The sequence below is a fragment of the Pteropus vampyrus genome, unplaced genomic scaffold (assembly GCF_000151845.1).
Source record: "Pteropus vampyrus isolate Shadow unplaced genomic scaffold, Pvam_2.0 Scaffold279, whole genome shotgun sequence".
In the NCBI taxonomy this organism is placed as follows: Eukaryota; Metazoa; Chordata; class Mammalia; order Chiroptera; family Pteropodidae; genus Pteropus; species Pteropus vampyrus.
Window position 1 is genome coordinate 44,561 of NW_011889060.1, and position 16,661 is coordinate 61,221.

Below are 16,661 nucleotides of genomic sequence, written 5' to 3' on the forward strand. Positions count from 1 at the left end.
ATTAAGATGACTGGCAGCAGATCAGTTAGCAGATGATATTACAGAGCGGTGTTTCTTACTATTTGTGTTGTGGGTCCCATTGAGAAGCTGAGAAGAGCTATGGCTCCTCTCTCCAAGAAAGTGTATGGCCATGTGAAATTCTGCACATAATAACTCTGGGATGGGAAGAGATTTAAAGCAATCTTGATACCCATACTTGGACCTTCTGTGTAGAATATGAGCAAGTATTAATTAAGGAATACTGGGAACTGTACTCAGAGTAAGACTAGTGTTGTTTTAAAACTTTCCCTCCTTTGCCTCTTTTATCTTGTCCTTTGCTTCTATTTACCAGCCTAAAATAAGACCATCAGTATAGTAAGATGAACATGAAGCTTGGTTTCTCTCTCTCTGTAGGCTGACCTTAGTAGAGCTGCCCTTTATTTCCCAGTAAACTGTTTATACACTTTTATAAACTCATTTTTCCTCCCCAAACCTGAATGGTGTCTCTAATCACAGCATGAAAATTATCAGATTTCTAGAAACACATTATCTTCCACAGAAAACTTTAATGTCAGGATTTCCTGCGCTTCTGAAAGAGCAGAACTGTAATAATTTTTATAACACAAGTTCTCTTTTAAAATTAAGTTAAATATGCTGATTAGCAGTTTAAGCGGTAACAAATATACCGTCTTATTTTAACGAAAAGTAATTAAATGAAAATACATCATCTTGGGAACAAAAGGTAGTTAAAGTTTATGTTCTGTTCAATGCCCATTCGGTTTAAAGGAGGCCCGGTAAAAAAGAACGCTGACACAATTTCCTCACTATTTTCCTTTGTCTTTATATTCGAATGGTTACAAGCTCAAAGTGTTGTGCACTTAGATAATCCACACGAATTTTTAATAATTCTACTGCAGTTTAAGCCTTATCAAAATTCACACCTGCAATCTGCAACATTTAAATATCAAAAGGATTAATGGGACTGGTTTCCTCTGCTTCCTGTGGGTGTCACCTCACAGACAACACGAGAGCATGCTTCTCCCGGGTGCAGAAACATCTGTCCTGTGTCGCTAAAAGGCAGGCAGCGAGAGTCCTGTTTTGAAACAGTTTGTCAAGAATAAAAGTTTGCAGCTCTTTTAAAATGAGTCTGTTACTAAAAAATTAACATAGCATGTCTATTTCATTTACAGCCACATTTCGCAAAGCGCTTTTGACAAATATAAAATATAAATGCTTATTTCCAAAACTTATGCAGCCCTAACTTCATCCTAACCCCAGTTTTCCAGGTACCCAGCCAGAAAATCTTGGTGTCCTTGACTTTCTCCTTCCTCTACCTTCTTTCTGACAGGAATGCCTGTTGGCTCTGCCTTCAAAGAAGACATCTAGAATCTGACCCCTCCTCATCTCCTTCACTGTCTCTGACTTGCATACAGCCTGTTTTTAACACAGCAGTCAGTGATCTTTTAAAAATATAATGACATTTGTCGCTCTGTAATGAGCCTGCATCGCTCCTCTATTCAAAGTCCCCGGTTGCTCCCTATTTCTATTATTGTTAAAGCCAAAATCCTTACAAAAGCCTCAAGGTCCTAGGTGACCTGATCTGATCCGCTCCGCCCCCAACCTGCACCCCTTTACTTGTCTGACCCCCCCACCCCACCCCCCGCCACGTCTTCCTTCCTTACTACGCTCCAGCCACCCTGGCCTCCTGTGCAGTTTACTGAACATGTCAAGCTGTCTTTGCGACCACATGACTAACTCCCCCACACCGTTCCATCAAGTTTTCTCAACAAAGTCTAGCCGACGACTTTAATACCACGACCTGCCTCACCCCCTGTATCACCCCGAAAGCCTATTTAAATCGACTTGCCCGGCTAGGCTCCCCTCTTATTTCCATATTACTGATAACCTAACAAACTAGATTTGTTTATTTGTTCGTCTGTTCATCTCACAAACACACCTTAACATATAAGATCCACGGGGCCAGGACTTTCTACCTATTTTGTTCACTGATATATCCTATCTAAGTGGTTAGTACGGAGACTAGCATGTAAATGTCCAACAAACATTGAATGAAACTTTTAAATGTCCATTTTCTTGGTGGCCACTTACCACAATGACACAGAACATCTGAAGCTAAACACTCAGCTCTCAACAAGGTTACTACAGGTAGTATTACTATCTTAAAAACAGGAAAGGTCCATACACAGGACCCTAGAAAATCAAAATTACATATTCACACAAAAGCTTGTATATAAATGTTTATTGCAGCATTATTCATAGGCAAAAAGTAGAAATAATCCACACATCCAACAACTAATAAACGAATTAATAAAATACGGTATGACAACAAAACAGACTATTATTCAACAATAAAAGGAATGAAATATTGACATATACTGCAAAATGAATGAACTTTGAAAACACTATTCTAAGTGAAAGGAGTCAGACACATGGGGCTACATATTGTATCATTCCATCAATAGGAAATGTCCAGAACAGGCAAGTCCTTGGGGACAGAAAGTGGATTAGTGATACCCGGGGGAGGGACAGAGGAAAAGGGAGAACAGGAGTGACCGTTAATGGGGACATGGTTTCTCTGATGCACAATCTTGTAAAAATACTAAGTACTGAATTGTACACTTGAAAAAGTGAATTTTATCTCATTTTCTAAAACTCGAAAACAAAAGCAAATAAAATGGAAAGGACTGCTCGGGTGAATGGTCGCTGCTCACTAATACGAGACGGCTAAGAGTCGGGGGTACCTGCTTGGCTGTACTCAGTTTTAAGGATCCCATCCACCAACTAATCACAGCAAAGAGATTTAAAAGCGGGGGGCGGGGCGGGGGTGTCATCTGTAAGTAGCAGCAAGCAGAAATTTTCCATCGTATCCAGTCCATTCAAATCCTATCATCATCCCACCTTCAATGCCGCCCCCCTTGGCACGCCTGGTCCGCTAGCTCTCACCAGAACTTGGTGGCCGTTCAAGTCACCTCCCACTCCCATTCTTGCTCCTTGCAGTGTTGTCTATACAGCAGTTACTGTTCTTCCAGAAAACGTCTACCGGATCACTTCACTCTCTTGCTCAGACCCTTCAACGACTTCCTAAGACTCAGATTTCACTCTAAGGCCTTACTTGGCCTACAAGGCCCTACACTGTATTGGCCTCGTGACCTCTCTGGCCTCATCTCCGAGGACTCCAGCCCTACAGGTCTTCTTCCTGTTCCTTAAACATGCCAAGGTCAAACAAGCCAAACAATCCTCCTCAGGGCCTTTGCACTTGTATTTTCTGCCTGGGATGCTCTTACCCCAGATAACTAAGTGGCTCGCTATATCGTTTGTTTTACATGATGCTTAAATGTCATCTCTTTAAACAGGCCCTTCACTGCATCTAATCTAAAGCAACACCCTCTGTCACTTCAACCTGAATTTATAGGCCGAGTTAGCAAAAACATTCTTTGGTGAAATATGCAGTCATCTAACATACTTTTAAGAATTACAGTAAGCAAAGTATTGGCAATCTGGACAGAAAGCAAGTCGGTATTTTAGAAAATTACCTTTCGTCAAAAAGACTATAAATTTATAGGACAAAATACATTTGCCATATCATGGATCTAAATCCCTTAGAATATTATAGTTAAATATTGACTATGAGGTTAACATTCACACTGGATTAACCACCTGATTGCTGTTCCTCCCACCTGCTCTCTTAATCTTACATCTTAATAAGCAGATCCACTTGGACGGGGGCCTCCTACACGTCCTTTAAATACCTAAAACCCTATTCATCTGTACTCCAATGACAACTTGCTTCAGTGACAACTTCCATCTCATGCCCCCAGGAAACCTCATCTTCCTCCTACCTGGGGTGAGTTCCTAGATCCCATAATCTACTTCGTAGCTGTCGCTGTTGCGGGTCTCTGCCCTCAGCTCCAGTTGAAGCCCTCGCTCACTTCTCACGGGCGTTCTCACCTGGAACCTCCAGACTTTCCATTCAGATCTCCCTTTTGATGTATTCACTACAAAACTACCAAAGTGATCTCCGTATTATAGAAATCCAACATCTTTACTCCTTCTTAAAAACCTTCGGTGGTTCCATGTAGCTTTTGAGAAAATTTTCAACTCCTTAATTTAGCCTCGTCTCCAACCATGCCCTCCTCTTCCCACTCCAAATACATCATGCTTTAAGTTAATCAAGCCACAGTGAACTACTTAGTTTCCAAATACAGCATCTTGGGGGTTTTCTGTTTCTGTTTGTTTGATTTTTTTTTTTTTAAATATGGAACGCTTCATGAATTTGCGTGTCATCCTTGCGCAGGGACCAGGCTAATCTTCTCTGCATTGGTCCAACTTTAGTGTATGTGCTGCCGAAGCAAACACTGGTATATTTTTTCCCCAATGTTGTTCCCTCTCTGTCTGAAACACTCTTTTCTATCCTCCTTTGCCTAGTGAAAGCTTTAACACTCAGCTTAGATGTCAATTCCGCCAGAAGACTTTCCCCGGCTTTCTGATTTCGATGTCCTCTTCCGTCCTCCCATAGCACTTATCACAATTATATATTGCGATCGATACTCTCATAATTTAAATGCACTGTTTTGCTGTCTCTGTGAGCGCCTAAGTTGTGAGCTCCTTGAGAGCAGGTCTGATAGTTCATTCACCTTCATTCCACACTGCCTGACACTTGGAAGGGGTTGTTGTTAAATGAGTAATTTATGTGAATTGCAATTTTGTTCAAGCAAAACACCAATCATGGGCAGCCTCTCAACTTTCACCACATAAGACATTAACTTCCAATAAATAAGCTAAGTTTTTAGTACTACCGATTACTAGTAGATTCCCTGAAAAGAGGGATGGGGAGGGAGGGAAGGAAAGGGACAGAGAGGGAGAGAGATTAAAAAAAGGAGGAAGAGAGGAAGGAGGGAGAGAGCGAGCTAGGAGAAAAAGGAGGGAAGGGGGTAGGGGGTAGGGGGGAGGGGAGGAAGGGGGGAGGGAAGAGGATTGAGAATATGCACATAAGCAAAAGGCATTAAAAAAGGCATTTGTAATTAACCTGTTATTTGTATGTGATCTAAGCCAACGTTTACTGAAAAGAGAATGATACATGGAAAAAGCCCTATCTCCCCAGATTCTAAATACAACCATCTAAGTCACTTAGCCCTTAAGATTCTGAACTGTCTAGCCTATCCAGCCCATTTCACTGGAAAATTTACAACAGTGTAATCAGAGATGTTAATAATACGCGCAATACAGAAGAAAAAAGTTTTATTTAGAAAAAAAGAAGGAAATGAATCTGACATAATTAAGTCTTAAAATTATTTAGAAAGTTTAATAATCTGTCATTTCCTGATAATGTGTTATCGCTGACATTGAAAGGTCTATCAAAAGTATGAAAAATAAATCTAACATAAGACCAACATCGTAATCTATGTTAAAGCACAAAATTGCTATTGCATTAGATTTCTCAAAAACGCACCAGGCAAAAATATAAGATACTGTATACTAGTCAGTAAAGCAGCTTTATTTACTTAAATAAATTCTTGAAGTTAGCACTACAGGAAAATTGCTTCTAAAACATATAATACTAAAATGATATATACATTTTTATTTGGGGATTTTAAACAACCAAGAGTATTACTAATCACTTTTTCAATTACCTTAATACACTGTCATTCAGTAAAATTTAAAATTTTTTGTGACTAATAGGACACATGATACAAACTTAAAAGCTTGCTTCAAAGTACAGATATGTTTGGTAAGATCAGATATATGGCATAAATCTTTCTATAGCTCAGCTGTCATTTACAGTATAGAAATTGGCAACATATTTTAAAAAAGAAAATGTAAGCCCAATATGATCAACCCTAAATACTTTTTGAATTGCGATTTTGTTCAAGCAAAATACCAATCGTGGGCAGCCTCTCAACTTTCAGCACATAAAACATTAACTTCCAAGAAATAAGCTAAGGTTTTAGTACTAGTGACTTCCAGCAGGTTCCCTAAGAAGACTTATCATACTTACAAAAACAGGAAGTTCTTCTTGTATTAAATCAGAAATTTATTTTAATGACGCTTTCCTTTTAACATTACCAATGCTTTTTTTAAAGGCAGCAATGATGTAAACACTGAGCATTTAAAATTAGTTGTTCTCAAATGACACCCCCAAATTTGCATTTGCCTAATACTTACTACGAAACTTTTAAGGCTAAAGTTTCCAACATACTTTCATTTTTTAAATAGACCAATTGGGGGGAAAAAAGAAAAAGGAAATGAAAGGAAAGGAAAGGAAAATTTAAATCTAAAAGACCTTCAACTTACATTTCTTTTAACCAGACATTAACAGAGTCCCTAAGATGTGTCAGGCACTACATTGGAAACTGTGACAGATTACAACATTTATTCTAAACTCAACCCTGTATCATTCGGCTGCTGACCTATTACATATCATTCAACCCAACACTTTCCTTAAGAAATTCTGGTCCAACACCGAGAAAAATACCAGTTTTTCCTAATAAACTCACTTGTCACTGTTTCATACAGGTCACAGAAGTTCTAGGTAGCATCTGCGACTAACAAAAGGGATTCATTTCTGAAATCACTGTTTTTCATTTACATGAAGGTGAGACAGTAATTCAGCAGATATAAACGTTTCAGGTAGTTTATGGCACCCCACACTCAAGAAAACAAACAAAAAAAAAGACAGCTATAGCTTTCACCTGCTTTCATAAACATGAGCATTACAAATTTTTATGTGGATGCAGTATTATAAAAGCAATATTGATTCTAAGGAAAAGTGAAGTGAATGTTTAAAATCAGTTCAAAGGAACTATGAAAGGTACATGAATTTACATTTCCACATACTATCTGTTGCTTTCCTATACTTGTGAACACACTCTACCCTTTTCAAGCACTTCTGAATTTGTGATGGATGAAAAATATCTGCCCGTTTCTAAGTTCCACCAGTTGAATCTAGACATACCAGATATCTAGAGTGCCTTTAAAAATATGACAGCATTCACTTCTATAGTCTCTAAAGTGGAAAAACAGACTGTACTTTTATTGCTATCAATTTTTTCCACCAATTAAGCAAAACGTACTTTTTAGACAACATCCTCCACTTAACACGTTTACAATTTAAGAAGAACCTGGCCATCAGCTTTCCACAGTGCAATACAGCATCTAACAATTCCCAGACCAAACAAACCAATAAAGAAAAATAAGCCACATACTCTTAAGTCTCTGGAAATACAAGGAACCTGCTATCTCTGAGTTTGTAAAGATCATAAAAATGCCTTAAAATCTTTCAAATAAGATTATTTTCGTGCCTAATCAGTCTTCTGCTAAAAATTCACAGTACTGTTAGCACAATAAATGAGATTTTCTTTCATCAGTGTAAGCGATAGAAACACAATACAGTTGAGGTTCTAGAGTCAGATTACTTGACCTGCTTTTTCCGTTTCACCTTTTAAAACACCCCCTCCCCTGCACGCAACTATTCCACTCATTCTTTGCAAAAAGAGACGTCTTATATGGGAAAAGGAGCCTCAGTGAGCTATCCTGTACTGCTCCAACTCCAGAGCACAGCCCACAGATACATATCCACACCAGCTGACCCGGTCGTCTCCCGGGGAAGGGCTCGGGCACCCAGCCACCAAGCACACCTTCCTCGGTAACACTCGGAGGCCCCGCGACATCGATCCAACCCCCCACTTCCTGAATTCTACAAGCCCCGAGCTTCGTTTTCTGTAGGCAAGCTCACCTTCATGATGATTCCGGGACCGCGATCCCCTGGAAAACACCAGATTCACCTGCACCTGGAAGAGAGACAAAAGACACCCAGTGAACACCACAGGCACCCCCTACACGGGCGGAGGCGGAGGGGCCAAAAAAGGCCGTCGAACACGCGAGACACCGATGCGGGGCTCCCTAGGGCCTCGCCACCCCGCGCACCCCGCCACTCACACAGCTCGGCGGCTTCGCGTCCCCATTGTCGGGACCCGACGGAGTTTCCCGTCTCCGACAATGACGCCATTTCTGTCAGAGGAGAAACTCACAACAAGCCGGGTCCGGCCGGGCCTCGGCGCACCCCGCGTCCGAGCGGACAGCGGCCTCAGAGGGCCCGCAGGCCGCCGCAGGACCGACCCGCCGGGGCCGCTGCCCACGTCCCGTTTCGAGACGTGGACCGACAAGCGGAGCGGACCCCGAAGCCAGCCGCGGGGCCCGGGGACGGGGAGGAGGGGACCGGGAGGCGGCACGGCCCCCCCCGCGCGCGACTGCTGGGTCCCCACAGAGGGCCGGGCCGAGCCGTGACCACGGCCGCCGGGCTGGGGCTGCCGCGGGGGGCGGGGGTCCGGGGCCGAGGCCCCGAATTCGGACGCCGGGCGAGCGCACCACGGCGGTCCTCCCCGCTCGTCGCCCGGGCCCGGACTCCCTCAAGGACCCCCGACGAGCCCGCGAAAGCCTCCGAAATGCCCTACCTTCCTGGGAGGCGAGCGCAGACGCCGGCGCGTCCGGAGTCCCCTCCCCGGCTCCCCCCCAAAACCAGCAGGCCCGGGGGAGAGATAGGGGAGAAGAGCGGCGGGTCCAGCGGCGGCCGAGGCTGAAGCTCCGGCTCCTCCTCCTCCCGCGGCGGCGACTGGTACCTTTGTTTGGCGGCCGCTCGGGCTCCCTCGCTGGGGGGAGGGGGGACGACGAAAAATCCTCCCGGACCGGAGTCCGGGCCCCCGTCGCGCTGCCCTCCAGAGGACGGCGGCCACAGACCCTCTGCGGCTCCCTCCGGGCAAAGATCCAGGCGGTGGCCGTGGCGGCGGCAGGCTAAGCTCGAGAGTCTCCTCCGCTCCAGCACCCGAGCTCCTCACTCCGGACTCGACTGACGGGCAAACATCGCTCCCCCCCACCCCGAGTCCCCCACCTTCTCTCCGCTCTCCCCTCCCCTAGGCTGTTTCCCCTCCCCTACCTCTTTCCCGGATGGCCTCTTAGACGACCTCGGATTGGCTGGGGTTTTTTAGAGCCCGCCTACACCCTGTTCTTATTGGCCCCCAGCATACAAACAACGACGCCATTTTCCCACCAGTTCTATGGAAACAGAAAGTTACGCCTCAAAGCTTTTCGGGAAATGTAGTCCAGGCTGCGGGACCAGCGCGCGAGCCCTTGCAGGCGAGAACTGCAAGACCCTCAATGCCCCGCGGCTGCGTGAGACGGAAGGGGGAGTGAGCGGGGCGACAAAGCAGAGGGGAGGTGGCAACGACGCCTGCGCAGTGTGACCAGGATGGCGCATTTTCGTGCGTCGAGTAATGCAGTGTCGCTGGCGGCTGAGGAGCGCGGAGAGTTCTGGGATGAAGTAGGGGGAGGGATTCGTGTAGGCAGCGAGAGGAAACTATAAAGAGGGAAGTTGATGCTGGTACTACGACTCGCGGACCGGCGGCGCGAAAGCTGTGATCTCATCGTTAAACCGTGAGCGGCTGTGGTGGCGGCTGGGGAAACCCGGATGGGGAGGAGGGCGGGACCCGGAGGAAAGAAAGAAGGTGGGCGAGGACCCGGATGCTGAACCGGATTGTGTACGAATTTTCTGTCCCCTCGCTGGAAGAGAGGAGCAGGGAGGTAGGGGACCGAGCGGGGCGGAAGGGGGAGTCTGAGCCGAGAGGAAGCGGGAGCCTCGTGGACCCTGCGGCTCTGCCGACAGAGACGACCCTGGAGGCATCTCTCAGGCAGTTTTCTCCAGACCCGTCATCTCCCGGAGTTTGAGTCGAAGGGTAAACTGCGCTTTACAGCTGCGCTTCTATTTATATGTCTCTAGATAGCCGCTCCGAAACCAGACCGTTCCTCTGATGTTCTCACCTAACACGTTAGAAGGCACTTTCCGTTTTTCGGTCGGTTCTTCACGTATTTATTGAGATCCTACCACGGGGAAGAATTGGTACGGCTCCTGCCTTAGTAGACCTCTAAGCCTAGTGAGACAGATGGATGTTAAATAAAGTGGACACACAAGCGCGTATGAAATTGCAACAGCGGTGAGTGCTACAAAGGAGTTACAAGGTGATAGAATCACAGGTACAGAATTTGGCGTAGGAAGCTAACGGAAGGCTTTCCCGAGCAAATGAGGATCGACCCGAGAGTTGAAGGGTTGGCAGGAGTTAACTAAGGAAACAGCCTTCCAGACAGCATAACATGTTGGAAAGCCTTGTGTCAAAGGGGAACTTGTAAAGTATGAGCAGTGGGGGGACGCGAAATCTCACAGGCTTTGTTAAGAGAATATTTTTAATGACAATCGCATTCAAGTTAATGAATGTCTTAAATCAGAATCTCTGAAATGGGTCGATTATAGAGAAAATGCAGGAGAGTTTTCCCCTAAATTTTAAATATATAAAACATGCTAATTTGTCTTAACAGTTACAGGAAAAAAAGTACTGATTACTGATTTATGTAATCAGTCAGATATATAATAATCTAATTCTGTGGATTTAACATTGATTTGATGTCAACGATTTAAGCCTTTTATGGTTGAATAAATAGCAAAGGCTTAATATAAATTTTGTAACTTAAAATCCAGGTGAGTACTTTGGCCAATCACTTGATCAAACTTTTTTTAATGAGATATAATTTACGTATCATATAGTTCACTCATTGAAAGTATGCAATTTGACAGGTTTTAGTATACTGACAGGGTTCGCAGGCATCACCACGATCTAATTTTAGAACATTTTGGTGCCTCCAAAAAGAAACTCCATACTCATTAGCAGTCACTCCTCATTCTCCCTACCCCAATCCTAGGCAATCATTAATCTACTTTCTATCTCTGTAGATTTGTCTCTACTGAACATCTCATATAAATGGTATCATACGATACGTGGTCTTTTGTGACTGGCTTCTCGGCGTAACGTTTTCAAGATTCATACATGTAGAATTTTCTTTAAAAATGAAACAAAGTCTACCTTTACAAAAACATCTTGAGACACAAATTTCTTTGCAGTTTGACACTCGAAGATAATTTCGTTAATGAGAGCATATTTGTTTCTCTTTTTTAACAGATCGGCTTTGAAATTCAGACACAATGGAGAAGACTCAAAAAACAGCCCAAAGAATTCTTTTAGAACCCTACAAGTACTTACTTCAATTACCAGGTAGTACTTCAGTAACTAAATACGTATAGGGTCATTTTTAGAGTATTGGTCATGCAAACGTTAGCATACAGAGGTTAAACTTGCCAGCTCTTGAGACTAGTGCCTGTTAGAAACTATTTGGGCACTTAAAAGTATCAAGCCAGACCTTAGAATCTAGTCAGAGGAAAAAAGTATTAAAACTACAGCACCTGTAAGTTAAGTCGTTGTTTGTTTTCTACATACATTTTCTATTTAAGGTGATAACCTATGAGAAAAATGATAAATAGAACTTTATAATTCTTTGTTCTTAAAAGGAACAATTTTGAGATACCCTTTAAAAAACATACCATTATGTAACATACTTAAAAAATAAAAATACTTAAAACATTTGATTACCTCGTTGGAGGTTTTATTCTTTACGGATGCCACACATTCCTGTTCCCTATTGCATAGCTGTCAGGGAAATCTGTGCCAATTTGTACAGTAACGAAAACCTTCACTTACTTTCCACGTTCATGTTTTCTACTATGAACGCACACACTGCAGTTCTTAGGCTACTAGGGTCTTCCACTGAGAAACATGACACTTTCTTCCACACTCTGCCCGTGTGTCGCTGCACTGCTTTGTAACCGGTTGGCAAACACTGGCTGGAAATGAGCTGTCATAAAACACGCCAGTTATCAGTGCTGACAAGAGTCTAAAGTGTCTCCCGTTCCAGAGACTCTGCCACTCTGCAAAGCCAGGACTGCCTATCATTACATTTTAACCACAATGGTTACCTATGAAATTAACTTACTCTGTAACAATTCTTTTAGTCCTCATTATCTAAAAGTAATATTTTAAGCCATTAGATTACATATTTAAAACTTATTGGGTATCTCACCTTTTTTAACTGAATATATTGTTGCATCCTTGACAAAATATAACCTCAAAGGATTTTCCTAAATAGGAAATTGCATTATGCACAATAAACCTATTTTTCAGTGTTACTAAAATGATTTACAGGTGGACCGGACCATTTATTGTTACTCTTGCTTATAAAAGGTTACAATCATAAATAATTGTTGGTATTAGAATTTTCTGAAATGAATGAAATAGAATGACTTTTATTTATGTTTGCTTTTTTGCCCTAGTGCAGGGCCCCAAGCCTTTGCAGTGGGAGGTGGAGGGTGGAGTTGGGAGTGGAGAAGATGGGCTACAGAGAGTTGATAATGTTAAGATTTTAAAAAGGAAATAGTAATCGTGTTAATTTTGAGGGATCTCTGTGACTAGTGCCTATTGGAAACGATTTGAGGGCTTAAAAATATCAAGCCAGACCCTAGAATCTGGTCAGAGGAAAAAAATATTAAAACTGCGGTACTTCTACATTAAGCCATTGTCTGTTTTCTATGTACATTCTGAAGTAGAAGGAAAATGTGGCTCAACCTGGATTATCTGTGTTCTTTGTCTCCTAAACTTGTTTGCTAAAGCAGTATGGGTCACTTTGCACAGTTTTGCATTGTCAGTATGGTCCAGTTTGTATATTCATTTGTTCGAGTGATCGGTATAAAGAAAACATAGATAGGACTTAGAATACTGTTTCTGTTCACTAAAACTTTTATGTAACTATTTTCCTGAAACCTAAAATTAGGATGTTACTGTGCATGCAGGAAACATATAGAACATTTTTATTTTTTTAACACCTACAGCACCTGGTCTTCCTAGGTGGTCTCCCATCCAAGTACTAACCAGGCTCGACCCTGTTTAACTTTCGAGATCAGAGGGGATCAGGCTTGTTGAGGATGGCATGGCCATAGACAGTGGTGGATAATTTTAAGAGGTAGTTCAATAGCAAAGTACATTTCATTAGAAATACCCAGTGTTCTCTGAATATCTTCTCTGAAATGGACAGTGCTAATTAACTGCTGCTAACTAGACGGGCTTCCTTTTTAAAAGGAATGAATGAGACCAAAATTTCTAAAACTTTCATTCCATGCCAAAATTGTTGATACAAGTTAAAATTAAAGTAGTGGGCTTGCTAGTGGGCCACTGCAACTTTAGAATGTCTCTTGCCTGTCCTAATTTTAAGGTTGTAGGTTTTAGAATGTGAATTTCGACAGAAGGAGCCAGTAGGGGCCCAGCAGTGGAAGACACAGGCTCTGCAGTGGATAATGGATTGATGGCGCTGGATTTATCAAGTCTGATCCATTTTAGGGGAAGTTTCTGAATGTGTTTTTTATAATTAAGATATTAATTTATTGCCAAGTTTTATTCTCTAATTGCAGGTAAACAAGTGAGAACCAAACTTTCACAGGCATTTAATCATTGGCTGAAAGTTCCAGAAGACAAGCTACAGGTATTTAGGCAATTATAACCTTGTTCTTAACCCCAAGAAATTAATGTGTCTCGTAAAAGTACTCCTAGCTCTGACTTCCATTTAATGCTCATGCAATATACTGTCTTATATTGGAGTTGCTAAATAATTATTAGTTTTAAAAACTTAGAAACCTGAGAACCCTTGTAATCTGTTAATATAATTAGATATTTATAAGCTGTTTTGGATAGTTAAAATATGAAAAAAATTTTTCAATCGCCTTTTTTGTTAGATTATCATTGAAGTGACGGAAATGTTGCATAATGCCAGTTTACTCATCGATGATATTGAAGACAACTCAAAACTCCGACGTGGCTTTCCAGTGGCACACAGCATCTATGGAATTCCATCTGTCATCAATTCTGCCAATTACATATATTTTCTTGGCCTAGAGAAAGTCTTAACCCTTGATCAGCCAGAAGCAGTAAAGATCTTTACCCGCCAGCTTTTGGAACTCCATCAGGGCCAATGCCTAGATATTTATTGGAGGGATAACTATATTTGTCCCACTGAAGAGGAATATAAAGCTATGGTTCTGCAGAAGACCGGTGGACTCTTTGGATTAGCAGTAGGTCTCATGCAGTTGTTTTCTGATTACAGAAGTGATTTAAAGCCACTACTTGATACACTTGGGCTCTTTTTCCAAATTAGAGATGATTATGCTAATCTACACTCCAAAGAGTACAGTGAAAACAAAAGCTTTTGTGAAGATATAACAGAGGGAAAGTTCTCATTCCCTACTATTCATGCTATTTGGTCAAGGCCGGAAAGCACCCAGGTGCAGAATATCTTGCGCCAGAGAACCGAAAACATAGATGTTAAAAAATACTGTGTATATTATCTCGAGAACGTAGGTTCTTTTGAATACACTCGAAATACTCTTGAAGAGCTTGAATCTAAAGCCTATAAACAAATTGATGCACTTGGCGGGAACCCTGAGCTAATAGCTCTAATAAAGTACTTAAGTAAAATGTTCAAAGCAGAGAATGAATAATACATTAAGTCATTCTAGATTAGGCCTGATAGCTTATTTTAGTTGATTTTTTTTTGGTGGGGGGGCAGTGTGTCTTTTAGTCTACCTTTTTAAAAATTTGGACCTAGGTGTTTGTCTCAAAACTGAGTGACTAGGGGTGATGTAGGTGAGGTGGTCGCAATTCAGAACCACTCTGTACAGGTAATCATCATCAAACAGAGTCAAAAGGAGCTGCATTTAATTAGGCCTAATTTGAACGTCAGAATGTGCTGTATTGGGTCCTTGTGGCCTACTCTGCCGTGAATGTTCCTGTCAAAAAAGAGACTTCAGCTTCCAGGAACTTTTATCCAGATTCTTCCTAACTGAAATATGGGCAGCTCCCAATTCATCTACCCCAGTTCCAAGCGAGGCACCACTTCAGGCCAGTTTCTGTTCGCTAGCTAGCTCGAAGACCACAGAGCCTCCTTCCTAAATGTTGCTGCGTAGAAGAGTATCTGTCTCCTCCCCGGAAACGCCCTCACTGAAGTCTCCCGTGAGCAGGCTGACAGTGACAAACAGTAAGCATGCTCGTCCTTTTTCTTACCCCCTTCCTTTCCCCTTTCTTCCTGCCAGGCAAATTCTGCTCTTTAACCGAGGAGTCTCCTTTACATACTAGCCCCAATTCTTTCTTTTTTCTTCCTAATGTAACTGGTGCCCCAAAACTGGTTAGTATCTGAAAATAGCAGTGTCTTTCCATTTAGGAAAGTACATGGGAAAGTATTTTAAGAAGGAGCCTTAAAACCTTTTTATATTTTCCCATCAATAGTAGTAAGAATTATAAAAGCTGTTGGCTACTTCAAGTAGAAAGCAGGGGGAAGTGGGTTTTGTTTTTTTCCTTCCCAGGCCCACTGCCCTCCCCCAAGGCAGTTGGTACTTGAACGGGAAGGGAAGTAGACATCTTTAATCTCTACCATTAAAGGGAAGAAAAGTGTGAACCTGAGAGCTAGTGCCTGAAGGCTACGCTATCAGGCACTAACTAATTAGCTTTATAGGGCCTTAACCCTCACCATTCCTTTTGTGTAATTTCCAGCCCCCCCACCCCACCCAAGCCTTCTGTGGTCCAAAAAAGGTCGGAAAAAAATCATGAATCCTGTGTGGAAGTGTTACTGCCATCACAAAATGAAAGTTTATATTTCTCAGAAACATTGTGTTTTCCTTGATTGGTTCCTATAGGATGTTATCTGAGATCTAATCACCAGTTCTTGTATGAGAAATTTTCACCAAAGCACTCAATGTAAACCTTTTTGAAAAGTCAGGTATGCCTTTACTAATCCTTAAGATAATTTGAATCTTCCATTTTAATTAATACAAGAGTATTTGTGCTACATTATGGGAATTTGAATTTTGTGCTTATGGACCCATAACTTAGAAAAAAAAGCTTAATGATTACTCAAAAACGATCTAACGCTAACTATGTAGACAAAATGTTACTTTTAAGATAAAGACCGCTTAAGTAGAATATTTCTTATCTGATGAATTTAATTTCAGCCTGGTGCTATTCATGATTCTTTTGTCATTTTTATCTTGCCTTTAAAGGTCAGTGATGAATGCTGAACATTGAATTGGGGACTTATAAAGAATCATTTTATCTACTGAATAATCAAAAATCCATTCTTTTCACTTGAACTGCAGTCACAGTTAATACAGAAGAAAACCAGAATATAATGAGTAGTTTAATGTAGGAATCCCCAACCCCCTGGGTCCTTACCAGGTCAGTGGCCTGTTAGGAACTGGGCCACAGGGCAGGAGGTGAGCAGCAGACAAAAATGTATTTGCAGATGCTCTCCACCGCTAGCGTCACCACCTCAGCTCCACCTCAGATCATCAGGCATTAGATTCTCATAGGAGCACCGGTCCCTGGCGCCAAAAAGGTTGGGGACCACTTGGTATTAATGTACCTACTTAGGTTTCAGTACAGTCATTTTTGTTCTGCATAAAGGAATATCCTGTGGTAACCCAAGTAAGAATTGGATTTTGTCATTCTGAAGACATATAATTTTAAAACATTTATTTTCACAATTTCTAGTCTGCGATGCTTAATAAAAAAGATATTATTTATTTGCAAAAATCAAAAGAATGAAGTCCGTTTGTGTTGCCATAAAATACTTTCTGACGTCAGCAAGACTAAATCATCTCTGGTCCACTCTATCAACGACCTAACTCGACTTCGTTTCCTTCTAACCTGTACCCTGTATCCTTCACTTCAGGGAGCCTTTCGAAAACT

General features: G+C 42.0%; 1 protein-coding gene, 1 long non-coding RNA gene, 1 other non-coding gene and 1 pseudogene across 7 annotated transcripts in view; 1 reads left to right on the forward strand and 3 right to left on the reverse strand.

Annotated features, from left to right (window-relative positions):
- The window catches only part of LOC105302715, a 52,049-nt gene extending 43,167 nt beyond the window's left edge, over nucleotides 1–8,882 (reverse strand). Inside the window, exons 1-2 of the long non-coding RNA XR_896849.2 lie at nucleotides 8,451–8,882; nucleotides 7,733–7,787 (exon numbers count right to left, since the gene is read on the reverse strand). This is a non-coding gene — a long non-coding RNA (uncharacterized LOC105302715). The remainder of the gene's footprint in view (nucleotides 1–7,732; nucleotides 7,788–8,450) is intronic.
- On the reverse strand, nucleotides 4,250–4,356 carry LOC111729769. The gene has a single exon (XR_002776377.1). It is a non-coding gene; the product is annotated as a U6 spliceosomal RNA (small nuclear RNA).
- Nucleotides 8,883–9,120: 238 nt separating the features above from the next.
- GGPS1 (geranylgeranyl diphosphate synthase 1) lies at nucleotides 9,121–16,511 on the forward strand. 5 transcript variants are annotated; one of them, XM_011375893.2, is made up of 5 exons: nucleotides 9,121–9,426; nucleotides 9,770–9,889; nucleotides 11,001–11,093; nucleotides 13,337–13,407; nucleotides 13,658–16,511. In XM_011375893.2, exons 3-5 carry the CDS (start codon nucleotides 11,024–11,026, stop codon nucleotides 14,417–14,419), a joined length of 903 nt encoding a protein of 300 aa, XP_011374195.1. In that variant the 5' UTR covers nucleotides 9,121–9,426; nucleotides 9,770–9,889; nucleotides 11,001–11,023; the 3' UTR covers nucleotides 14,420–16,511. The 5 variants fall into 5 exon arrangements, with proteins under 5 accessions (XP_011374195.1, XP_023376591.1, XP_011374194.1 ...); XM_023520823.1 differs by having other exon boundaries at nucleotides 9,122–9,426; nucleotides 9,770–9,983; XM_011375892.2 differs by lacking the exon at nucleotides 9,770–9,889 and having other exon boundaries at nucleotides 9,127–9,426.
- Nucleotides 12,752–12,870, reverse strand: LOC111729763 (annotated as a pseudogene).
- Nucleotides 16,512–16,661: the final 150 nt, after the last annotated feature.